Source organism: Semicossyphus pulcher, unplaced genomic scaffold (genome assembly GCF_022749685.1).
Source record: "Semicossyphus pulcher isolate SPU_LCO1_2020_fin unplaced genomic scaffold, fSemPul1.0.p SCAF_4, whole genome shotgun sequence".
Taxonomy (NCBI): Eukaryota; Metazoa; Chordata; class Actinopteri; order Labriformes; family Labridae; genus Semicossyphus; species Semicossyphus pulcher.
Window position 1 is genome coordinate 13,855,868 of NW_027211715.1, and position 27,060 is coordinate 13,882,927.

A 27,060-nucleotide genomic window follows, 5' to 3' on the forward strand; every position below is an offset into this window, starting at 1 on the left:
CTGGGCCTCTCACATACAGTTTATGGCTGCCACTACAGGCCTACATGAATCCATTCATAGCCCCCCTCCACCTCTCTCTGAGTTGGTACAGTCCAAACATCAATTACATTAGCTTCTGATATAGTGCAAGGCAATATTTTATCAATGCCTTTCCAAGCTTCTCTAGGTTTTCATATGCCACTCATATCGTATAACCTCATGGAATAGATTCTCACATGAAATATGAGAGTGAATAGCACCTTTCACTCAATGTTATTGAATGGATCAGTAATGAATACTCACAGAGACGACCTGACGTACTCATTTTGTTTTTTATTTATTTATTACCTAAAAAAAGAAAATGTTCTATCACAAGTCACACTGAAATGTATTGCTTAAGAAAAAAAATATATTCATATATTTTTTCTTTTTTTTTAAACTTTTTTTTCACCTTTTTTTTTCTTTTTCGGAAACAAGTTTCGTTCCCATTATATTCCACCAAAAAACAAAAGAGTTTTTTTCGGACACGAGCAGCCAGCTGCTGCCGTGTCCCAGCAACCTTCTCCCCCAGCTTTTTAAAAAAATGCACAAAGAAATACATAATTCACAGTTACCATTTTGGTTTCATAAATTAATACAGTCACACATGTGCTACACCGGTCTAGAGCTAGAACATTGTAAATTGTATTCTTGAATCCTGTTATTTTCAATAGTTGGCTACAAGAAAGAACAGGCAACTTAAATGACGCGATCGGATTTCCACCAACGTACTGTTTTTTATCCTCTCTGTAATGCTTTTGTCATCTTTTTTGTTTTGTTTCATCTTTTTGAGTTTCACACAGAAGTGAGGCACACACAGAGTATAGTTCATACATATAGAAAAAGAAATTAAATTAAATTTGGGAGGGGCCGGGGATAAATTGTCCTTTAATTATCTTAGTTTTTATCTAAGGAAAGAAGAAGTGCATGAAGTCTGGAGTCCTCAGAGGACCTTTGTTATTCTGAATCAGGGCTGCTTCTTGCCATCTAAGTACTGTGGTGTAAACTTCAATTATCGTAAGTCACACAGATTTGTAGCTGTTTGCAGCTTGTTGGTGGGAGAACTGAGTTAAAAGGGATGTTTCGGACAACGGAGACCAACAAGCATGGCAACACAATGAAGAAACGGGACGAAGACAGTGTTTGAGGAACTAATGAATGATTCACTCAAACAAGCTTCCCCCCTAAAATCTACGACTCTCATGGCCGAACACTTTAGTCTGTGTATCAACCATTGAAAAAAAAGCTTAAATCTGACACTGACACAGCAAGGGCAACATTTTTAAGGCACAGAAGCCTTGACATAATAGAGACTCCACCAGCTAAAAGCACTAAACAACGGATGCCCAGTGTCCTCAGTGACAAAAAATGGCGCCTTGATGACAACAAGTCCGACAACGATGCACAGAAAGTTTAAAAACCAAAAAGAAAAACCCGCCCCCATTGTCCCCAAGTGTCTCATTTTTTTAGTGAAAGGTAAGGCCACTTAAAAAAAAGATGAGGTTCACCAAAAAAGGTAATCTCTCACTGCAATCTCTGGGAGTGCAATAGTGGTAGGGTGGTCGATCGATCGGACAGACAGACAGATATAGAGACAGACCGGATGCTTCTCTCGGGTAGGTTTTTGACGGACAGTTCTGTAAATCCGCTGGTCTGTTGGTTCCCTGCGAGAGTACGTCCACACGAGCCTCGACGGCTGGGAGGAGAGGGGGGAGGTGGCTGAACAGTTCGTAGGCTGTCTGGGTCCTTGAGAGTCACGGGGGGTAAAAACCAGCGCTCGGGGAGGAGAGATAGAGAGTCAGTCGCTCTTTGCTCATCATCATCATCAGCTTCATTGTCACACAACAGGAATGTTCAGTGCTGAGCAAGACGTGAGTCCACACTTAACTTCATCTGTTTTGGTTTTGCGTCGTAATACTTTAGCAGGACACTGTTGTTCTAACGTTGAAAACAAAAGAAATTACAAAGAACCTAACCAACAAAAGCAGCATTGTTTTATTTTCTTCACAAATTCATGCATGTTGTTAACCTTCATTCCCACAGCACCAGTTTCTTTTTTTTTCTTCCATCAATAGAAAAAAGTCTGCATGCAAAGAAAAGTCTTTCCCCCCCTCTCGCTTTTTTTTTTTAATCATTTCAAGTCCCCGTGTGTAGCAGCGGAACTGTGAAAGGCCTAACCTGATATGTCAATGGATGTACTGGTGGAGGCACTAGATAATGATGCTGGAAACTGATCCCACGTCTTCCCCCTCTTAGCCAATAAAAAAATAGTCATTATTAAGAGGACTTATCGTAAAGGTACGCGCCAACATGGGCCTAAAACTGGGAACCAACGTAGAATTCATCCTGTTGTGATATAAAGTAGTAACTAATGCGTTTTACTGCAGCTGACAGCTAACATGTTTGGGAGAAGATAACTCGGACACAAATTCTAAATCAATTTACACTAATGTCAAACACACACACACCCTCATAAACCTTTGCCAATTGTCACATGTATGTACACAAACTAATACAAACCCTCAACAAGTCCATTCAGGTCTGTCAGGTCTCTAATTTATCTCTCCGTATCATTTGTTGTGGCTGGATGACTATAATTCACGAGCTAATGAAGGATTGAATGGATGTATTTGTTGGTAGTCAACGACTTGACTGAAGCCACAGAGGGCGGCTGTTTTTTGAAAACAGCAGATAGGAAGAGAAATAAAAAATAGATTTGTTTTTCCATATACATTTTAAAGATTTTTAAATCCTCTAAAGCACTTTCTGTTAATATTAATTCATTTTGTTTATTCATTAATCATTCCTATCGATACCCTATGTCACTGAGGTTGATATCAATACTTCCATATTCATTTCTCTCTGTCAGGCCCCTCCCCCTCCTTCCTGCACACTCTGACCAGCTGTTAGAAATCAAGAAAATGTGCAAATCAACAACTACTTTGAACTGTTATATGAAAACCTGAATGCTTTGTGAACAATGCTACATATTTTTTTGTTTATAAAATATAATAATATGTTTCAAAATGGAACAAAAAAAGAAAAAGGTTTAACCACCCCGTAACAGGTAAAAACTAGACTCTGGTTTGTGAGTTTTGAGATCGATAAGAATGCCCGTTGGAATAATCCACAGTTCGGCACTTCTGCCATTCTTGGGATTAGGAAACACTGAGGCCTCTGGTGCTCCTGTCCTCTTAATAAGTCCAGTGTGGATCTCTTCATAGCTGTCCAGAGTGCGCTTTTAAAAAAAGAAATCTTAAAAAAAAACAATCTGTAAATACCACCACCACCACCACCCACTGAATTTTGCTATGCTCAAGTTCCAGTATGGTCTCTGAAATCATACCGTAAAAGTTCGTGTACACTGTTAAGTCCAGTTGTCCAAATCCAAGCATGAAAAGTTCTGCTATTGTTGCTGTTTTTTCACAAGGTCAACTGTGAATGACAGAATGGGATTAAAGTCTGCAGGGAGCTTTTTTTTTATCATGTGACAGACGCCAGTCACAGAGACAACTTTGATTTCCTCTTTCCACAAGACACCTTCGCACAGTTCTGTGTCACCTCCTGCCACTCCACTCCCTTCAAATACAATAATTAAATCCCATGCGACGCTTTTGCACATCTTTGAATCCAAGCACGTGTTCAGGCCATGACGAACTCTGACTTCAAGTCAGCCTTGACGTCGGGCTTCCACACTGAGTCGTCAAAGTCCAGGTCCAGGGAGCCCTCGCTCGACATGCTGCTGTTGCTGTTGCTGCGTCCCGCCTTCCGGTTGGGCAGCCACTGATAGGGAGCGCGCTGGTCCCGCCTGGCCTTCCTGCGCAGACGCTTCTGCTGCATCAACAGCTGCAGGCGCTCCACCTTGCAGCGGGTCGCGCGGTTCTCGGTCTGACGCAGACGGTCACCTAAACAAAGGAGGGGAAAGATGATCAGTCAGGTGTTCCTCCTTGCATCTTGACCTGTTTGTTTACACTGAACACAATCAACGCTAGCTACTCGTAAGTGAGCTAGTAAGCTAATAGATGTCTCTGTGTTTTTGAGTGTGTTTAGCAGGCTGCAAATAAAGCTACATAGCCTTGATGCTAAAGCTAACACATGCTAGGATCATTCCCTTGGCTCTCTCACACACACACACACATGTACACAATGTGGAATTTGCTCCCTAACCTCCCCCACTGAGCATCATCAGCGCCCCTCAGTGCCATTTCATCCCCTTATCTCTGAGCGTGGAGACCTTCTTAGACCTGACTCTCCTTGAGAACCACCAGCAAGGCCAACAACGCACCAACACAAACCAGAGACGACACATTCCGATAGCTGCCTGCCAATTGCGCACGCATAACTGCAGATGACGTGCCTCTGCTACTGGGTGTGCTCCTAAGTGCATTTCTAGCTGTTGATGTGCCTATAGGAGAATGCCGTCTCGGGGGAGAGGCCCCGCACTGCACTGTGAATGCTCTCCTACAGTGGCCCAGTCGAGCCTAATTCAATTTATACGTATATTCAGGAGGTTGGAAGGAAGGAAAAGCGACCGCAATCTATTAGCCAGCTCCATTAGTATCTGTCTGGGAATTAAATAATTAAATAATGGGCTAGAATGTCAATAAACCGAAGCACAGCGGCCATCTCTGCCTCTGCTGCACACCACAAACACACACACAAACACACAATGTGTAGATTCATATACACACGCAGGTGCACACGCTCACGGCAGCACGCACGCACGCAAACACACAGCAGCAGCAGCAACAGCCACAGTAGCTTTTAACGTGGATCGATGGCAAATTAAAAAGACCTATTGATTAAACCTTAGCTCTAGTGCAGCCATCCATCTCGGGCCCAGGACAACGCTATTGGCTTTCAATAGAAAATGCAAGCGAATGGAAATTGTAAGCGGAGAGAGAGAGACAGGGAGAGATTGGGTTTTTTTCTGCTATTTTTTTTCTTTATTATGGCTGTAGCTTCCCACTCTCAGCTCACTGACCCAACACCCCCCTCTCCTCTTTCAGCCATCACACACACACACACACACACATTCAAAAGACCCCCCTTCCTCCCCTCTTCCTTCTTCTTCCTCCTCCAGCTCTTGCCCCATGTCTCCCCAGAGACAGCTAGGTGGGGCAGTGTGAAGACGGGGAAGCAGGAGGCGAGAGGAGAGGGGGGTGGCGGTGTGGGTTAAGGAATTCCTCCCCCAGGGGCGAGAGGGGGGGGGATATGAAAAAAAAGGACGGAGGAAGAGGGTGGAGGGTAAAGGATCAGCCGTAGGTGGCAGTTTTCCGAATCGATCGTGCCCTCCTCTGCTTTCCCCCCCCATCGGAATGAATTCCGGACTCTGTGTGGGCTTAATTTACCTCTTTCCCTCATTTGCTTATCGGATCGAGCAGTGCAGAGCCTTTTCTCCAGCTATAAATATTCACCACAGTCTGGCAGTGCATACTAAAGAACTGAAGTGTCGTCAAGCAGCCTCCATAGAAAGGATGTGCACAGTGGAGTTACACACATCCACGTACAGATGGGGTTTTTTTTCTCCCCACTTCCTGCCAACATGTTCTGTCCTCATACAAGCATACGTGTGTGCATCCAGATGCCATGTGCGCTGTTGTGTGAGGGCAGCGTGTCATTTCTGGAGAATGAGGGGTGAACCAAAAAGGGAGGGGGGGGTTCTCCTACATTAGAGCCATTGTTCCGCTGCCTCAGCTCCATGTGACACTCACATACGCTGCCGCAAGGCTTTGTTCCCCCTCCAGTCCTCCCTCTTCCCCTTATTCCCCGGCTCCGGCTAGCCAACAGCGAAACCGCCCCTCGGCTGTGTTGAAATATGGCTGTACACAATGAAACGGCACGAAGCCAACACATGCCTACTTAAAGAATCTGTGTGTCTGCTGCTATTTGCTTCAGAGGGTCTCAGTTCAATTATTTATTAATTTAAGCAGGGTAGTCCACTCGGTAATGATCACGCGTCCTTTGAGGTACATTTACTGAGACAGCCTAATATACAAAACAAATGCACACACACATAGACACTTGAGCGTAAAGGGCAGATTGCTGGAGCTGTAGGTCTTGGCCTTTGACTTGGCAAGAGCTCTGAGAATGTGCTTGGAGCCACACTAAACTTTGTGTGTGTGTGTGTGTGTTTGTGTGTGTGGCCATTCATCAGCGTCACTACCGGAGCCCTGGGCGGCTAGGCCGGACACAGCTGGCCGCAAGGATCTCCAGACTATGTTTATGACAGTAGGGCTATTATTAGGGCTGGCAAAGAAGGACAGACTATACACGCAAGACACATACACACAGGCTGGCCCAGAGCCTGGATGCAGAGACTAGGGTTTGACATGAGCACAACAACCTTGGAGGACCCAGAGAGGGTTGGGTAAGAGACATAGGGAGTGAATGGGAGAGAGAGAGAGACCATGTTCACATGACACAGAAAAGACAGAAGAAGAAGCAGCAGATCTTTTCTTAGAAACACTCAGTAGAAGACATCAAAAAGAAGACAGGTCAAGGGCACACACAGGAAGTTAGCGCCAATTTCCTTCTCTCTCTCTCTCTTTTAACAGCTCTCCTGCCTCAGAATCAAACCAAAACTCAACCCCGAGCAGCTTCTTTTTTTTCCATCCTCAAACTCTCCTCCGTGCAGACTCTGACACGGGCCTTTAAACACACGGAGCACTGCAGAGAAAGCCAAAGAAAAACAGACAGAAAGAGAGGGAGAAAGAAGGGGTGATCTATGAATAATCGATGCGTCAGTCAGTTTTCCTTGCCTTTGAGCCCGGCCCAGCAACACAGCAAGGACTGAGATAGGGGAGCAACACGGGAAGGAGGGTGGGAGGAGTGGGTGGGTTAGTGGAGGAGGAGGAGAGAAAGGGAGGAGGGCTGCAGTGTGCAGGACGCACCGGGAGATTAAAGGAGCTTCTCCTTTTATTGATTGTATAAAGATTGGCCTTCATTTGCAGTTGTGTTAGTGCTGTTGTTTGTTTGTTTGCCTTGATAAGTCTTGTGATCTTGCAGAGAGAACATTGTGTTTTGCTCAGCATCCAGGGAGCGAGGGGAGAGAGAGGGAGGGGTGGACGGAGAGAAGGAGAGAGAGAGAGAGAGAGAAGAGGAAAGAAAATCACATTGCAGCAAAGTCAGCTTTGGTTTCCTCTTGTGTTACTCTTTGTGATATGTGCAGAATTAATATTATAATTCTCCCTGTATTTGACAATAGCTACAGTAGTGTTCAAAATCATGTTCAATCAATCTCATGTTGATGGCGATAACAGTTCAGTGTAGCCCAACTTTAGTCATCAAGTGAACAGGTTAAACAGGGTACCCCCAAGATTCACCGAGACTTTTTAAGAACTTTCTAACACCACTTAAAGTTAAATCTAAGCAGCAATTACCTCACCAACTCACTGCTACAAACATCTTCTTCAACCTGAAACAAATGTCCGTGGATCACTGCTGATCCGCTCTCTGTGCATGGCGACTGAGGTTAACTGAATAACTTTCTCTCCACAAAGTTAGTCCTTAAGCCAGTTAGCTAGCTAGCTAGCTAGCTCTCTGAGGAGACACGACTGAATGAAACACGATGACAAAAACAGCTCAACGGGTACCGCTCACTGCAGTTAAGATGGACCAACAAGGTTAGCATTTTGAGGCGAGGAGCTAACGTTAGCTTGCGAGTAGCAAAACGTTTAGTTTTCTTTCCAAACAGCTGATTCTCGCAGAGCTCCCGCACTAAGAGCGTAATGCAATGCACTTTATGTTAGCGGTACGAACCAAATGTAATACTTTCAAGGCCTGATTTTGAGACTTTTCAGCCCACGCGGGTCCCCTATTTAAACTTTTTATACTATTAATGAACTTTGAGTATGAGAATGAGTTCACTACTAAGTAACCACTGAAAATGCAGCATGTCGTGTCGTATATTTAACATCAGGACGAACTAATAAGACTTTTTCACAGAATCAACCAACTAATGAGACCCAAACTTAAGCAGCCAATCAAATCGTAGCTAAAATGAGCATTTGACAGCCATTGAAAGGGCATTGACAGCCCTGCAGGGACATGAGCTCTTCAATGACTTTTAGACTTCATTTGCATTCTCTCTCTCCCTCTCTCCTGCTCTCCTTGTCGACGGCGAAAGGGCACCTGATGTGCTCGGCTGCCTTTGCTAGATAGCTCTGTGCTTTGCTGCGTTGTTCGCTGAGTTATACCGCCGCACGTGTGCCGCACCAAACCTCTGTGTGCGCTGAGAGAGGACTAAAGCCTTCCAGAGGATAATGCGCGGGGGCCTCGGGCCGAGCAGGTCAGGGCTTTATAACGCAGGACTCATTGGGCATGAGATCTCTCTCTGTCTCCCTCCCTCCTCCTTTCGCTTGCCCAGTCCCAGCCAGCACGAAGCTAACATGACCTGACAAATCGAAAGGGGGATGAGGGGAGGGGAGAGAAGGGATACAGAGGCACACAGGAGAGGAAGGGGCTAACTTTGCTGTGGGCCTGTGTTGAACTAAGGCAGCTGCAGTGGGAGTTGGACTAAAAGGCAGCCCTATAATCCCATAGCCCTCCCCTCGTCTGTCCCACAATGGCTCAGCCTGGTGCCCTGTATGCAGCCCCTGTCCCCGGCCCCTGCACAATAGCTTCGGCCGGGCAGGGGGCTGAAGGGGCTAGAGGGGGGTGCCGGGGAGGTCCACCCTACTCAGTAAAGGAATTTAGCTAACAATCAGCCTGCCAGGCCATCCTAAAGCCCTCCTGTTCAAATCCAACACAAGTCCGGGGCTGACAAATCCCCACACTCAGCAATACTACCCGGCAAAGCCTCGAAACCAAGCGAGCTGCCAAAGCCTTTAACCAGGCGTTTGTGGTCGAGAGAGTGTGTGCATGTGTGTATCTTCAAGCTTTTTATTTACGCTTGTCTTCTCCCCCTCGCACATGAACTTGCAGTGGAAAGGGTAAAGGCTCTCGGGAGACGGCCAAGCTATGTGACATTTTCAAGAGGCTGTTTCGACCCAGAGTTTGACTGCGCGCACACACACACACACACACACACACATCCTGACAGATTGGAAGTGCAGTTTATTCCTGTAGCTGAATGAAGGCAGGTTTGTGTGAAGCAGTGTTAAGCCGCGGTGTTAAGTCCAGTAAGTCTTCCATCAGGTGTCGGCTGATAAGACTGCCTGAGAGCGCTTAGTCATCAGCTTCCTTAGGACACCATGTGGAACGGGATAGCAGTCGGCACGCACAAACACGACGGCACGCTCATTGTCTCTGCGAGCTTAACTGTGCTCGCTCGGTTGGACAAGTTACTCATTCACATCACTTTCTGGGAGTGTACATTGTGAGCAGGAAGTTAGACAGGGTAGTAAAGTTGAAGAAGGGACTTTTTCTTTGCCTCTGGTTTATCAGTGGGCAGTTGGTAGACTGATGGACAGGATATGAACACCCATACAATGAATGAAGGCTTACTGTTGTGGTTTTAACAACCCCCCTCTTCCGCGTCCTCCTCCTCTCCCTGCCCTCTACTTCACAAAGAAAATGCTTTCCAGGGCTGCATTTCGGAATAAATCTATCTATTTAAAGGCCAAATGAACACAGGCTATGTATTGATGCACAACACAGACATGGAAAGAGAGGGAGGAAGACGAGAGAGGAGATGAATTTTACAGACAAGGCTGTTTTTGGACAGTAAGTGGGGGGAAACACTGGCGTGGGCCGCTCGGTGCAGACGTAGACAGATGACAATAGTGCGAGAGGAGGGGAAGGACGGGACATGTGAGCGGGGGCAGTGAAGGAAAGGTCTTCCCTGAGTTAGAAAAATAAGCCTGTGTTATTCCAACTGTTCGCTGAACACTTGTAAGGGCTCCCAGGGTGCTGCAAAGGAATACCGGACATTCCCCAGTCGACTTGTATTCACTGCTGCAACTCAAACACTCCGCTGCGCCCGCATGAGAAGGTCATAAAACAGGACACAAAGCCAAAGCACGACAATAGAAATGTAGGCTCTTGTTTTTTTTAAACAAAGGGAAACATTAAACACAAGTCAGTGTATTCCAGGACGCTCCCTAACAGACTGTTCAACAAAATTTACCCGCAGCTCCATTTCCTCCACAGGAGATAAGGAGGCAGCGGGGGGACAATGCTGTTTCTCTAAGCACAGCCAGTCTAACCTTACAACATCGACTGAATGCTATCAGCTCTGGACATCTGTCTGACACTCAACATCCTGTGTCTCTGCAAGGGAAGGAGGTTTTTCAAACGGTATCATCTTAACTCCAGCACCTGCCCAGGCCCAGCCCCATGGGCACGGGGTATGCGGAGGTTTGTCCAGCCCCAGCCCGTACAAGCCCCAGCTGCAGCCCTTCTCTAAGAGGTAGGTTAAAGCACCCAAAGCCTAATCTAATCTAAACATAGCCCAGCCCAGGCTTGAAGGGGTAAACTTATCTCCTTGGCGCACAAAAACAAAGCCAACTCTGCAGCCTGACAAGTGAAGCCTGACTGAACAGGTCTGGAGAAGCTGGTATTGCATTACTAAGGAGACCCCTCCTCCTCCTCCTCCTCCCATCTCTTCTTCCTCTCTGCCTCAAAACCAAAGAGAGATGTATGCACGACTGTTTTTGTTCTTTAATCTGACATTTCTGTTCTTGCTTTGTCAGGATTTAAAAATGTAAGCCTAAAGAGGAAAACGGTGCAAAATCATCCAAAAAGAATAGCTAAGCACGATGTCCAAGAGAAGAGAGGGCGACAAGACAAAGATGACGATGGATTGTTCTTAAGTAGGTTGCAATGTAAGAGCAGAGCTCAGTGAAATGAAGGTTCTAGACAGCCCTTTGCACACACACACAAACACAGGCACACACACTCCTCCAAAGCTGCATCAACAGCAGGAACATCTGCTTCAAGGGACACACAATACCTTAGTGTGAGTGTGTTTCTTTTTGTGTTCATGACATGTTTGAACAAGCAGAAGGAGCGCAGGGTAGAGACACTCACCAGGGGGTTTGCACATGCGGATCTGGCTCTGGCACTGCACCAGTGGATGAAGAGTGGGCGCAGGGCTGCTAGGGCTGCCGGCGGGCACAGAGGTAGCTTTGGCAGAGAGGCCCGTCATGCCAACAACCGGGGGCGAAGGAGGCGGCGATGGGGACGAGGAGGTGGGTGATCCACACTGGGTTTGGTAGCGGAGCTGGGTGAGGGAGGGGGGCATGCCCTGGTAGTGGCGCGTGGCGCTCAGGAGGTCATTTAGGATCTGCAGGATGGTACCGATATCTCGTCTGGGACGCCCGTTGCTGTCCTGGCAGTTAGGGTGCAAAGTGCCTGAGAGACGCGGGAAAAGATGGTGTTACAAAAACGGCCTAATGAGTTTTCAATCAGTCGTCATGGAGAGCTCGGCGTCCTCTCACCTGAAAAGGTCCCTGAGAAGACTCCGGGAGCGTGGTTGACAAAGCTCTCAATGATGGCGCCGGGTTTACGGGAGCGCGTGGAGGGACTGCTGCCACTGCTGGGGCTGTTGGGGCTGCAGTTAGCCTGGAGGAAAAACAAAAGGCACAAAGTGAGGCATGGAAAACACACATCTGTACACAATCTGTATGAGTTCACCTCCCATACTGTGTTAACATATACGTCAAATGACAGTCATGCATATCTTGTGTATGAACGTCTTATCCCACTGGGAAAGGTTGACATCATGTTCTGACCTATACCCCTTATATATACAGTACGTAGCATAAACACAGTCTGTAAGCGACCTTTACTGCAGGGTATTTGCACTATGTCAGTAACCTATGCAGCAAAAGCTAAAGGTTATAAGAAACCCCACCAAGCTGGAAACCTGAGCGTTCTGCTATACTATAGCCCCAAAACACCCTGAGATATCCTGTTACCTAAAATGCAAGAAAGGCCAAACTTGGCAACGCTGCTGCTTCACCTCAGCCTAACTCGGCTCACTCGACTGACATCTGAAAGTGAAATCGAAACCCAGGCAAAGGTCTCCGTGTGCGTGAAAGCCTGATGAGGAATAGCCGTTTCCGCTTTCTCCGCACTAAACTATCCTGTCTTTCTGTTTTTTTTCTTGTTGCGAAGCGTCTCTCCCACAAAGTCCACGGACATCTGGTTCTTATTCCCGCTCCATAGACCGGAGCGGAGGGAGGTAGAGAAAGTATAAACAGCTAATTTGGTTGGTGGAGACGGGCGAGTGTGTTTGTGCATGTGTGTGCAGCTGTTGTTACAGTTATCGTAAGATAAATGAATGGCTGTAAAGGTTAATGATAAATAGGTAACAACACTGAGGTTAATGATCAGCCGTGTCATAAAAAACTCATATTCATTAAATCTGCCTCTCTTTAAATCACTCGCTCTTTATCTTCCCTCTTTCCCCCCTGTATGTCTCAGGATGAGGTCATAAGGATGCCGTAACCGTTCAGCCCATGTGTGTGTCAGCCTGTTAGTATGTATTCGGGAAGCTGACTGCACTCCAGTGATGACTAAGTGCACTGTGGTTTGGAAGCGCACACACACACACACACATCACGTGCGAACCTTCGGCAGACCTAACTAAACCTCGGGTTGGCCCTCACGCTGCAGGGATATCCCACTAATCTAATCAATTTAATGGAGGCTGATTTATTTGTGCGCACGGCACTCGGGTCAAACGGTCAAAACCTGTCCCCGCCATTGTTCATTCATGAGGCGGCTAAGTGCCAGGGATGACTTCAGTTACGTAAAAGTTAAGCTATTTAGCTTCTGTCCACCAGTTTATATAGCATGAGATAACACCTGAGATGTTTTGTACACTTGTCGCCTCACTAAGTTACATTTGATGATGGAGTTGTGACAGTAAATATAAAGACAGTAACACATTATGTTTTTGAGGCGTACCTCAGGGCAGAGAACCGGGGCTACAGGGCTTGCCTGGCCGATGTCTTGGCTGGGTTGGCCTGAGGAAGGCTGGTGGTAGTGGTGGTGGTGATGATGATGATGGGCTGGAGAGCGGAAAAGACCTCCAGGCATGTGGGCTGGGCGAGGGGAGTGGGCCTGAGGAGGAGGAGTGGGGGGGCTACAGTGAGCAGGGGAGGGCGACTGGTGGTACATGGGAGGCAGCGGCTGGTGGTGCAAGGAGGGCAGGGGGAAGGAAGGGGAGCCCGGGGAAGAGGGGGAGGAAGGGACCAATTGAGGCTGGGACAAGTGGGGGCTGGGGTGACTGTGTGGATGATGGGGGTGGTGGTGGGAGTGGTGGGAGTGTGGGTGAGGGTGGGGAACACGAGGCTGCCCCGTGGGTTGTCCCACTGGGGTGTCTGCGTTGCCCCGGGTGATGACGTGTCTGTGCTGGAGCTGGGGACCGCCGGACTGCTGCGCCGCCAACTGGAGCTGGACGAACATCATGTGATCACCCACACGCAGAGCCAGGGTGAGGGGGGAGCGGCCGGACAGGAAGTCACTGACCTGCAGGAAGGAAAAAAAAGACAAAATAAGTCATTTGATTAAAAACATAACAAAAGAAATTGCACTTAAAGCCTTAAAAAGAGAACATCTCCTGCAGTCTGCACCATGGATAGAAGCTAAAATGCACACAACAGTGCTTTGAGCTCCCCCTCTCATACAGACACACATTCGCCCATCATGCAATCAATCACGATTCCGTAACACTGGCCTATTTACATCTGCTGGGGAGGCTTGGATGAGGAGACCTTTTGGAAAACACAAATAGAGCCCACTCACACTTGCTTCCCACTGCCCCTCAGTGCCTTGTTAGTCAGCAGAGTCATTCTGCTCAGAGACAGAGGCCACCCTTCTGTCTGGCCCGGGGCCTGAAAAATCAGTCCCACGTCCAGGAAATATACCCCGCCTGCCTCTCACGCACAGAATGGCCGATTGTCCGCGGCGGATCTGGAAGGGTTGCCCATTTTAGGAGCTCTGGCAACGGCTAACAGGAGCCAAGTGTGGAGGCCTTCGCTGACCCACCCGTGGCCCGGATGGACACACACAAATACACACAGAAGAGTGGAGTTGTCACGACTTGGCTTGAGGATTCAAACTAAACAACAAAAGTCCTCTTGTCCCCCTCCTGCATGCTCGCAGCTCGGTGGCTGTGTATTGACACTCGGTGCTGAAGCCTGTGCATGTATGAGAGTGTGTATTTTCTAGCTTGAGTCATTCAGGGGTCAGGAAGCTTCTTTGGGTCTTGAAGACTCAGCAGTAATGACATCTGAGGTTCCCCGCAAATAGAAGCAAACAGAGACAAACAGCGCTGGCAAATACTAAGAGACGCCTCTGTCTAAAAAGGTTTCAACAACCCCTGCTGCCTGTGTGCTTTCAGCCCCCAGAGAGAAAGTGAAGGGGAGGGGGGGGAAACAGGAAGACAGAAGCAGCACTGAAAAAGCTACAAAAGTAGAGCACCATGAGGAGGGGGAGATGGAGAGAAGGAATAATGACCAAGCAGAGAAAACAAGTAATAGAAGCGTACATACAAAGACGGCAAAAGAGAGCAGAGGCCTCACTCCCCACAGACCCCGCAGCCTTTGGAGTGTGCTTGTGCGATGCTGGCCTGTAGTTAACCCTGTGAATCACCAGGCTCTGCCCTCCATCACTTCTCTCCTTTTTCTTCTGCTTATTTATTTCTCTATCGACCGCTGCCTCTCTGTTGCCAGGGTGACCTTTGCACATTGGTATTGACACGGTGTGGAAAAGAGGATGGACGGAGAAGAGAGGCAGGTGAAAGGACGAGGGGAAGGGGGGGGTTGGACTCTAAAGGCTGCATTACAACATGTAAATAATCAACAGCTCAAGCAGCACAATCAGCATATAGGATGCTGCAGGATAAACAGAAACTCAGCGTTAACTCAGCCTCAAAGGGCTCGTTGATAGTCGAGTCAACACCCACGACGAGTGAGACAATACACCCAGAAGGGTGGGGTGTGAAGCGAGGACGAGAACAGGGCAGGGTGCTACCTGAGAAGGCTCTAGGAAATTCCATGCACAAAAGGTCACCTGATAGACAAGATCTGTGTGTGTGCGTGTCTGTTTGAGACCTCGGGGGGGGGGGGAGGAGGAGGGATCCCAAAAGTGGGTGGGGGGAGAAACAGAAAAGAGAGAAAAGAAGGAGGAGGAGACGCTGACTGTGTCTGTGACTGACAGCTGTCAAGAGAATGAGTCGGCAGTTTGCCAACCCACAACACACACACACACACACAACGGACGTGCATACAAAGGCAGAGCCCCTGAGGGAGACAAGTCAGTGTTTAGAGAAAGGGAGGGTGGGAGATGTGGGAAACACCCCTAAGAGGTGAGTATCTGTTTGTCTAAGGTAGTTCAGATCTACAGCCTTGCACCCATTTAATGCTGACTAAGTCAACGTTCAGTGAGGGCAGGTTACAGTCCAATCTCTCCCGGGGGATCAGGTTTCACTTCATCTGCTCACATTTGTATCTGAGAAGAGAGTCAAACCGCTGCTACAGAACGAATATGTGCATCTGTGCTTAGTTATATCAAAGAGAGGACTGCAGTGGCTGTCGGCTTCTTCTCCACCCTGTCAGAAATGTTTGGAGAAGGCCAATCAACTGTGTAGGTCACGGACACATTCACATTGTTCATGCTGCGGTTGATATGATGAAGGAGCCACCCAAAATGTCACTTAATGTCAAGTCTGAACAGGGCCTTTTCTTTATCGCTCTGCGCGTGTGCGTGTGTGAAAGTGAGAGAAGAGGGCCGACAGTGAGCGACAGCAGGAGAAACAGAGAGGGGGCTTGATTGCCCTTATAATGACTGGTGTGGATTATTCCAAACCACCACAGATGAAACTCGTGTACTCCTACTGAGCTCCCAACACCACATGGCAGGCTTCAAATTAGCCTGCGAGAGAAGCGAGACCTTCTTCTGGCTGTCTGTGGCGGGTTTGTTATGAGAGGCGCAAGACAAGGGGAGTGGAGGGCCCCACTTTTGTTGTGTTAAGGCAGACGGAGAGAAAGCAGCCATTCATTGTTCCCTTTCTGATGCAGCAGCGGTGATAGAGGAGAGGAGAGCACGCCTGAAGGACAAGGTGTGTGTGTGTTTGCTGAAAACATCACACATAGGTGATTATACTCAACAGAAACTGCACGGGTAATGTCAGGACAGAGTCTTTACAGGTGTTGATAAAGGGCGGTTCCCATTAATTGTTCCTCTTTAGCAACCGACCCCGGAGCCAGCGCCATCAACCATTTCGTCCAGGAGGTGCTATTTTGTTTAGCAGGAGGCTTCGGTTGCTATGCGGTGATGGGGGAGAATATGATAAGGGGCAGCAAAGGGGAGGAGGGGGTGGAGAGAGAACTGAAGGAGACGGAGGGGGGGTGGCATGAGAGAGGAAGAAGGCAGGGATGGTGGGGGTGGGGGGGGATGGGGGATGCGGGCGATGGGGGTAGGGTGTCAGAGTGGTGGTGGTGGTGGTGGGTGATGAAATATTCAGTGAGAGTGTGCCTCTGGCTCCTTCCCTCTTTTTTTCTTTCGACATCTCTGGCTGACAGTTTTATTTATTGGGGTCCCTGTGGTTCAAGGAACTCATTTGCAGTCGTTCTTCCTTTGCACACTAAGCGAACTAAGGGAGGGAGATAAGGAGCGAGGGAGGGAGAGAGAGAGAGGCTGAGAGACTCGGGGAGAGGGAGGGAAAGATAGAGAGTGCTGGCAGCACTGAGCTGACATTCATGAACAACTGAGCAGCTTTGTGCCAGAGAAAAGAGGATAGAGGATTGGAGGGCGGGACAGGAGGGTGGAGAGAGGGAAGCCTTGAGAGGAGGAAGCCGTCTCCACCAGCGGCTCGGGCTCCGACGCAGGATCTCACCTGTCGAAGCGCTAGGTGAAAGGGACGGTTCAAAAACCCTGCTTATTAACCCGCCTATCGACCTAGATGTTTTGATCGCACCAGGACACTATTGATAGTCTCTGTGCAGACACACACCGACTAAAGATGCAATAACAGGCTCTCAAAAGAGAGATGGAAAAAAAAAATCAATGACTTGCATCATGCCCCAAATCCTAAAAGCAGCCGGGGGCTCTTCAAAGGCCCCATTAGAAAGATAGGCGTCTTCAATACTGCCTGATAAGAAACAGAGGGGGCCGAAAGGAGCCAAAGAGGACCAGCTGGCCATCACTGAATTTGATCGGCTGAGTGAAGAGAGAGATCAGAAAGGCAAAGTTCAGGATGATCAGGTTCCAAGCTTAAGCCACCGGTCACACTCCCAACTGGGCGGACAACTGTTAGGCGCATTGAGCCGTTGATTCGTATGCACATATACAATCCTCTAAACCCACGGCCCTCGTGCGTCAGCTTCATTTGTTGCTCACGCTCCTCTCACTCCGCCGAATACTCATACCTGCTTAAGGATGAGCAGTTTCCGTGCCCGGCAAGACAAATTTGTGGACATCCACACGACTAACAAAAGAAGACTGAGAAAATAGCATCTCAGCTGCTTGAGATAAAGTAAGTGGGTTCAGGCAAATGGAGAAGCAGGACAGGAGTAATGAATGACAGAGATGAGATTGAAATGGCTAACATGAGCGGTGCATAAACACTCTTCTCCGGTATGTTTTTCTATGACTAAAGGGTCCTTGATCTGGACCTTCTGACCCCGGCCTCTCTTTTCCAGCAGCAGCACAGGCCTAATTGACTTCATTAGACTTGGTGGTGGCTATCAGACATGACATTCCCGGCCTCCATCCGCCCACACAGTAGCCCCACTAGTCACGATGCCTGCTACTTGAATCACAAAGGCTCAATGTCACCAGGGAATGGCAAACAATGATGGTCACGACTCAAATATGGAGGAACACGACTCCCCCGGACCGCCGAGCGAGGGCGCACACAGCGACGCGGACATTAAAAATGGATGTTGGCACACGCACGCACACACATGCGAGCAGATGCATATGCACAATGGGACAATGAAATCCCCTGCAAAATCCATCTCTCCCCTTGATTTGCCCCACAACACACCTTGATCCCCATCCACCCCCCCACCCCCCCCGCTGTGCATTTCAGCATCACAAAGGGGGATTACACAGGTGCAAAAAATAGTGCGTGATCAGCTTATTAATGCAATTTTCAATGCCGGGATTTACATGAGCGGGGGACTGAAGGGGCCTTTAGATCAGCATTGTCTTTTATTCCATACACAATTTAATTTACACATCCGGCAACAAATTAATTTCTGTAGCTTTCATTTAGCAAACAAAAAGGCGAATTAGCATTCGAAAGAGCAAAGACGCTCTCTCTTACACCGCATGCATGTAAAAAGCTTTCATTTCAATGGCACAGAGGGGGCTGCATGCCATAAAAAGAGGAGGATCTTCACTTATTGACCAACAAACGGGCTCAGTCATTTTTCAATCCCTTGCCCTCCCAAATTCTCAATACAATTACTCTACAGTGATTTCCAGTAGCGTCAATCCTGCTGATTAACTAGCATGTAGATAAGGTGGTGTACAGGGGTGCAGGGCTGGAAAAAGAAACATATCGACAAACTGCATTGAGCTGTTTTACACACAGACATGTACGGACACACAGGTACGCCATTTTCAAAGCCGAATGTCTTCTCTACTCTTTTGTCTTTGAGCTACCGAAGCATGCAAGCCTATCCTCCCTACTACATCTAAAACAACTTACACACACATCAGCTTGATGTTCCATAATAGCAAAGCACTCCCTTTTCTTCACTCCTCCACCTGGCCTAACATGGCACCCCCCGAGGGAGTCGGAGCGGAGGAAATGAGGTGAGGGTGACCCTGAGGTGACTCCCCCAAACATTGTTAGCTCCTATGATTTTGCATCTGTCCACTTCTAGACACAATGACAAAGTTCCTAGACGAGGGGGGGAGGGAGGGTGAGGACAGGAGGCGGTGGAAAAGTAGAGCAGATATGTAACAGCGCACTCTGAGGGGACGTATGGAGTGGCGACACACAACCCCCTTCCCAAAGCAATCTGTGTTAGCCTTCAAGGCGAAATTTGTCAATCTGCAGCCCGCTGAGCCTCGCTCCAGCTGGGCCGCGCATTGATCTTGAAACCAGTATGCCCCACTGTAGCTGTAGCACTCGATTGGGTTCAGCTGACGCCTATGGATGTATGGAGGATGAAAGGGGGACGTGGAGGGGAGGGGGGTAAACTTAAAGAGTGACCCTCAATCATTGTGGTGCGTTTGAGGAGTTGTCAGCTGGGCAGGTTCGGAGCTCATGCTTTAAGACAGGAACAAAGAGGTGGCTGCATGGGGGAAGGGCAACGGGGGGATGGTGAGGGTGATGCCTGCCTGCCTGGTTGGCTTTTATTCTAACATCCATGTGCATCAATGAGCAAATAGTCCCTGTGTGCACAGAGGGACATATAATCCGTCTCTTTTTGTCAAATTGCAAGATCAATACATGGAGTGATGATGTCACGGCTTTCATATGCACAGAAACATTGCTTTTATTTCTCCCGTCAATGCTTGTCATATAAGTATACATGCATTTAACTACAAGGATCAGACATTTCTCATTCTCTGAGCAGGATCAGAAATCCTCTTAAATATATCCTTTCAATTCTGCTGCATGTGTGTGTGTGTGTCTATTCCCGTGCATGGCTGCATATGTAAGCTGTACATACAACCTCTATTTAGCAGACAGAAAGAGAAGAGAGGAGCAGGCAACTGTACTTTGACGGGCTGTCAGGAGGCAGTGGCTTAATACAGCTTAGATGTCATGCAAAAAGTCTAGTGAGATGCCAGAGGAGGAATTAAGGCAGCCGGGATTGTCCTTGCTAAGGAAGAAGCCAGCCATCACGGTCAAACCGAGGCAGCTAGCCGGACTTGCAAACCGCAGCACATTCAAATTATAGGGCCCGGGGAGAGCTGTTAAGCAGAAACAAGAGAGGGGGAAAGAGGAAAAGGGGAGACAGTTTAAAGAGAGAAAAAAAATCCCATTCCGATAATTGCCGGGGCTCCATTTCCATAAAACATCTTCTATCCAACTTGCTCCACAAAAGTCTGAAACAGCCCTGGAAGCTGTCATGTTCTGCTTGGTCGGCTGCCTAGCTAGCTGCTAGCTGTTAACTCCCCCGGTATCTCCACGGAGGAGAAGTCATAAGGGGATCCGCTCTGCCATGTCTTCCCGCTTCCTGGAAAACCACTTCCAATGTGGAAATGAGACGTTACGGGATCAGAATACATGCGGGTGCAGGGGAGAGGGGGTTATAAGAGGTCCAGGGGTTCATACCCGCTTCTTCTCCGGCGAACATCCACCCCACTTCTCCCCCAGGCTATTTTTGGGTGTTTGGGCATATCAGTTATCATGTCAGACACTTTTAAGAGCTAAGTGCATTGATTGATTTTTGATAGCCCCGGAGTTAGGGGGGGGAGAAAGGAAATGAGGGAAAGCTTTTGTGTTCCTATTTTCTAATCTTACTCAGATCCTTAATCTCTCTGCAATCTATATCATTCCATTCCGCTTCATGAATTATAAAGTGGAATCAATTTCTCGGGATAAAAACACACTAAAGCAGCTTTATGCCTTTTTTTAACCTTTTAGTCTGATATCGTTCTTACTGCCCTTCTTTTATCTCTCCCTACAGCTGGATTATGATTATCATAACAGTAAATATGAATGCAACAGTAAGAAATTCTTGTGAAAAACCCAAAGATCTGACTTATAATAAAAGTAATAAAACACAGGAAGAAGAGGGAGACACCTGCTCTTCTGCTGAAAATGACAGTCACCCATGGCTGCCCAGCAAAGGCGTACCACATGATGGGCAAGGCTCGCTTCCAGCCCACTACCGCTCTGACATACACAACACAAACATCCAGTAACACAGGCGCATGTTCCCTTACACACACCTACACACATGCAGTCATCTGCTGTCAGTGCTACGAGACGCACGCTGAGTTCACACACACAACCAGGCCAGGATTTCCACCACAAAATAATCAACAGGGAATGGAGCCATACCGAACCACACTCCGCTATCTCCTGCAGCCCACATTCTCTGATAACACTGTGTGTGACTCAATGTAGAATTTTTAGAATTCATCAGGATGTAACCGCTGAATGATTGACACACGTAACTCCTTACATCAGCACCCAATTTTGCCATCTTGCAGTGTAGCTTTCAGCATTCAGCAGTGCATCACTGATGCACTTACGTACGTCTCAGTGTTACCCAACGCTACAAAAGGAAGTAGAACTGAGTCAGTCAGTCAGCTGAGAAGTGCTGCATACGTCACTATGTTGTCTGTGTGCATTCAGCCTTATCGCCTCTCTTCTCGCTCGCGCTCTCTCGCTGCGGCCAGCGCGGAGAACTCTGCCTTTTTCACTTTACTCTCACTATTGATCATTTTGGTGAGTCACGCCACAATGACTCAAATGCATACTGTATTCAGCAGGCCTACCGAGCCATTTCACTGTAAGTACGAGGTGTAGGCCCCGCTCTGGCTTGTGTGTGCATGCTACGCTTCCAGGAACCTTATGCTAATACAGAGTGAGAAGGCTGTCATCTGGTGATCCAGCGTTCTGTTTATGAGTGCGTGAGACTACGCTCGAGCTCCATGCAGCCACAGCACACTTCCTGGAAACTTGCCTGTGCATGTGTGTGTGTGTGAATGTGTGTGTCAGAGCATGAAATACAGAAGGAGTGGAGCGAGATTACAGATAAAAGCATAAACAGAAAGGTTGAAGTGTGTTGGACCTCTCAGCAGCTCACAAATAAGCCTTTCTTGTGCGGTGTTCGCCCTGGCTTCCTGCAGTGACGTGCGAGCACATTCACACACACACTATCACAGATGTTACTAGGAGACAGGAGGGTGTTGCTGCTTATTATATCCGAACAGCTCACAGTGGATGTCTAGCTTGGCTTGGGTTGTTTAAGAGGCTGAGATTAGACAAGCAAAGAGGCTTGTGCTTGTGCAGCCTGCTCGGCTCATCTCTTTCTCTCTGCATCGGTCATATCTGGGGGTTGCTCTGTGCTTAAGCAAAGCTACAGCCTCCCATAACCCCCATGCAAACGCACACACACACACACACACGAAAGGCTAGAGCTCATTTAGTTTGCAACCATGGTAGGATACTATATTTGTTACGTTTTTACTATTGCAGTGAAACATCCTCTTACCTGAGTTTCTGTTAAACTCTCCAAGGCTTGCATGACGGACTGCTCGGGTCTTGATGCTTGAGACTGCAAAGGAGGAAAAAAGGACATTAAAGAACGCATGTGCAAAAAGATGTATTATTAATGCTAATATACAGTTGTGTTATTTATAAGGCATAGACTCCAGACTGAAAACAGAATCACACTCAGGTGAGCCTTACCATTAATCCTGCTTCGACTGTTGGTACAAGTGTTAACTTGCTCCCATCAGATATGCCCAGATCCTGGAGTTTGCCTGAACTTAGTCGCCTGCAGGGTTAGAGAGAACAAGATAATTAGACTGTGCTGACAATATCTTCTCTCTTCAGACACACAAACACCCTTCAGCCAGGGGGGGCAGACAGACTTCAAAACTAGTTTGGAAAAGAGCCGTGGGTGAAAAGCACCATGAAAGAGAAGTATTGATTGGCCTGTCATATTTCAATTTCGAGTATAGTGGAGCTTGACAACTGCTCGCCTTGGATATCTGGCACCACTGCCACTTGCCTAAGTGGAGGTAAGTATTTTCTTTTGGCATTTCGAGTTGAACAAATGAGGAGCAAAAACGACAAGCTGAAAGCAAAAACCACACACCTGGGAAAAGGTAGCATGACAAGTAGCTGTTATTGACATTGCGGGTCTATTGTTCTCGGTTAAAATGTACAAAATAATGGCAGCTGTTTCAAGTTTAATAAATACATTTACATGTTTGGTGCAGAGCAGGAGCATTTGTTCCACAATGAGGAAATCGTCTGTCCTTGCAGTCACTCCGCACTAAAACCACTCACACACAAGTGCCTGATTGTCTGCCTCCTTTATTTTAGTGAAGAATGTTAAGGACAGCCTGCTGTACAGGCATGACCCAAATCTCACCCCATGCAGCTGAACAAAGGCCCTCAGCACTGACTTGCTGTAGGTCTACAGTTTGAGGAGCAGGAGGGGAAGTAAGAAAAAAGGGGGTTTCGGGATTTAAAGGATGATGTGATTTAATTGGTGATTACAATGGATGGGAGGGGACGGGGGCTGATAAACAATGCTGACTGTTTGCATGTACTAAACCCTCCCTTCTCTTTTTGCATAACACCACCTGCACTATTGTTAGCTAAATTAACCTGGGCCCGACTCATCTGGGAACCGCCTAATACCAGAGGTTGTGGTTGGTTTTAAATAATAAAGGTTTAACTAGTCCCTTGTTTGCGCAGGGCTGCCCTGATGTGCTATTGTAGCAGCATTTTCTGAATGCTTGAGAAACCGGCTGACCGATACCTCTCACTAAGAAATCAACTGAAACCACTGAGGTGCTATTCTGCTTTCAAAGCTGCTGGCTCCTACCAAAACACACTTACATCCTCAAACCACTACAGGATACATCCACCTCCAGTAAGACGTCAAAGAATAACCATGCCTGTGCAGCTGCAGAGTAAATAAATTACAGGCTACGAAGTCCTTGTGACTTTACTCATTAATGATTAACGTGTTTGATTCCCACAGCATTAGTAATTCAGTCAGGCCTCGGTATTTATAATGAAGGAGACATGAATCAATGCAAGTCTGCAGATCGCCTCGTCAATACTGTTCCAGTGACCGGTGCGTCCCCTATGCGTAATTCCAATACCGTGCGCCCTGATGGTCAGTATTTTCCTTGAATGTATTGATGACCAAAGCAGCCAAGGTTGCCTGTGAAGCTCCCGAGAGCTCAGCAACGCATAAATCCAAAGTATAGATTTAATCACCGGGGTCCCGGAGGAAAAACGCAGCTAAACATACATTTAAACATTCATGTTTTTCTTACTGCGGAGCGGGTACACATTACGCCTCATGCTGTAAGTGCAGAGATAACAGACTGGTTCTAAGGACAAAGGCGTATATAAATGTAAATAACACTTCTGGTAAACAGGTTTCAGTGACGGCATAAGCAGGGTTACTCACGTTTCTTTGTGCAGCAGAGCGAGTCTTTCTTTTGGTACTTTGAGTTTCTGCGACAGCCTCCTCTTCAATCCTTCCACGGTCTCCTCCAGGGGCAGGGAGAGCTCGAAGCGTGTGCCGGTGGTGGAGTGGATGTACAGATTCATGGAGGGCTCAGTCGGGACGGCCTCGCAGGACGAAGCTCCGCGACTGGTGCAGCTCCGGGCGCTGGGATGCTGGTCCATCCGATAACCTGTGGTCAGAGAAGGGGGGGAGAGGAGACGAGCAGAGCCGGGGATGAAGAGGGTGAGGAGGAGGATGGTGAAGCAGATCCGTCGCTTCGGCTACCGTCCCGTGTTCTGCTTGCAAATGAAAGGCAGCATTCAGAGAGTTTTCTCTCGTTAGCTCTTGGCTGCTTCTTTCTCTCGCTCTCCGAGAGTCAGAATAAAACCCAGTCCGTCTTCTCTCTGGTCGATATCATGAGAATATTCCCCCAGGAAAGTCAACTACATAAGGCTGGATTTTCTCTTTGTTTGATCTTTTTCTTTGTTTCCCTTTCCAGCATGCATGCAAGACTCCTAAATGCTACATAGATGGGTAAATACCAGGCAGAAACGCAAGTATGTTGTCAGCAAAAAATGCCATGAAAGCTCATTAACGCAGGGGGTTACCTTTAAAACAAAAACTGCGAGGTCTAATACAAAAAGAATATAAATTCCTCTCGGTGTTTTGCAAGCTTTAGCTGAGAAAACACACGGTCCGTAAGCTGCAAAGCCTCATACGGCTAAGTGAGAGGCTCTCCGCTGCGCTCTCATACCCACGGCAGCTCCAGTGAAATATCGACAATGAACAGTGTCACAAAGTATCCCACTTCCACCATCGATAAAAATACGCCCACAGACCCGGGGCAGCTCGACCAATCACGGGAGAGCTCCACCAGGACGCTGCTGATCTCAGCCAATAGCAAGAAGACATTCACACCCACGTGGAGGGCAGGCGAGTTTAGGCCATTCATAATTACAGCATAAGATAAAATATGTGCCCATACCACAGGAGCCTACAGAAGCGGGTTTTAAGCTAGGGTCCGTGGTCGTTTATAGGTCTCCGGAGGGTTTGAGGGGAGCTCAATTAAAATGACGAATTGTTTACTTTTTGCTATTGCTAACTTACTCACTATTAATTACTTATTTTAAGACGTTTATCGATGAGAATTAACTGCCCAGTGGAACTACGTCTTTCATTTTGGCTAATGCTATTATCTCCCAACAAGAGGAGATGTGCTAAAACGGTACTTCAGGGTCCATGTGTGCAAAACACACGACAAAAAGAAAATGTCTTAAGTTTTCTAAATAGACATTCAGGAGCTTTATAGTCCACATGCAGGCTGAACTACGACAAACATAATTAACCCAATTAATGTTTAATTTGACATTAATGTAATTGACTTAAGCCAACTGTTAATAATTAAACCTGGCTCCAATGTCTTTAGTGTTATAATATAGCCTAGTAATAAACAGCATTAGTGAAGGTGCAGCTATTTTAAAGACATGGTGGGCTATAAAAACCAGTGGTTCCACTGGTAAATCTAAGTTATCAGATGGGCTGTAATGACATTAATAGTGCTGACGCCATCATCTTTCCCCTGACCTCGGCAGCATGCAGAAACCATTAAAGTGATCGTCAATAGTATGCAAATTACACATTGGAGGGAGTATTCTCTTCAATACAGAGCATAAGCTTACCTTCTAACTTGCAATAGACATGCCAGTAACAGAAACCCGGTTTGTAATGATACAAAAAAATGGAAAAAATCAGATGTGTGTCTACATGCAATAGCTGCACGACTTCTTACAGCCTATTCCAGTCTGAGGTGAACAACACATGTGGGTCAACAACATATCTAAGCAGAGAAACTTAAATAGAGGGTATTTGAATGCAGTCATCTACACTGAGTGAATTCACCTCAGATTGTTCCAATACAAGCAGGGGCTTTAACTTAAAAAGAGAAGATACTCGGTCGCCCCCTAGTGGACAATGAACGAACTGTGACAACCAAAACTTAAATTGATTCCTGGTTTACTTTTGTCTAACAACGGTAGATCAGTCAGTTCGCGTTTTACAACAAGATTTTACGTATGAAATTGTGAATTATCTTCTTTCTACCCGTGCTCATTAGATAACGTGCTTACTATACCCTTAGCACGGCTGTCATTACTACAATATAATGTAACAGGGTCGTTTATGCGATTCTAAACAGACAATATCTGCAACGACTAACTGTCAGCTGCTCATTGTAATTTACAGTAACGGTGACATTCTCCTCCAGTCGATACCGGCCTCATTAAGTTAATCATGTCCACAGAGTTTACATGGTAGGTGACTCAGACATCCCTACACAACAAGCTTTTATCGATCCGTGATTGATTACTTGTCTTCAATCACTCTGTTGCCCACCAATACATTGCAGTCTCCGTCAAACTTGTCTGAGGTGTCAACGTCACCGACAGCATGCCTATATCTTTAAATGTTAAAGTGAATTATAAGTACTCACCAATTATTGTGGCGAAAACTGTGAAGCTTCGCGCTAAAGTCTGCTGTTTTCCAGTCTGTTCCCCCAGCTTTGGCATATGAAACAAACCCAGACAGCGACGAAACTCTTTGATAATCCAAAATATATGAATATCCACGAGCAGTTCCCTGTAAATTCTCTGCAAGGCTCGTGCGTATGCAGCGCGCGACGTTACGCACTAAGCTCCGGGACTCCTGACCAATAAGGAGCTGCAGTTATGTCCAAAGATGCCTCGGTGTGTTGTCAGCTCACCGGCGTCTTTCGTGGTAATAAGAGCGTAATCGGGAAGGTGAGACACCTCTTAACACACTCTTCTCGGATATGGGTGGAGATTGTTATGTCAGCATGTGATTTAAGGTGGCCTTGCGTCGCTACTGTAACCGCCTCTGTCTCTAATGTGTTCTCGTTGGTGGGAAAGAATGTGCCTACGCAAAGCTGCCACAGATAAAGATATCCAACTGTGTTAATGCC

The 27,060-nt window shown here is 47.2% G+C and overlaps 1 protein-coding gene across 2 annotated transcripts; it reads right to left on the reverse strand.

Annotated features, from left to right (window-relative positions):
* Positions 1-292: 292 nt before the first annotated feature.
* midn (midnolin) lies at positions 293-26,847 on the reverse strand. 2 transcript variants are annotated; one of them, XM_069679734.1, is made up of 8 exons: positions 26,572-26,847; positions 24,045-24,273; positions 22,298-22,385; positions 22,101-22,163; positions 12,874-13,437; positions 11,400-11,523; positions 10,990-11,313; positions 293-3,923 (listed from the first exon to the last, which is right to left on the reverse strand). In XM_069679734.1, exons 1-8 carry the CDS (start codon positions 26,645-26,647, stop codon positions 3,661-3,663), a joined length of 1,731 nt encoding a protein of 576 aa, XP_069535835.1. In that variant the 5' UTR covers positions 26,648-26,847; the 3' UTR covers positions 293-3,660. The 2 variants fall into 2 exon arrangements, with proteins under 2 accessions (XP_069535835.1, XP_069535836.1); XM_069679735.1 differs by having other exon boundaries at positions 24,045-24,379; positions 26,572-26,658.
* Between the last annotated feature and the right edge of the window lie 213 nt (positions 26,848-27,060).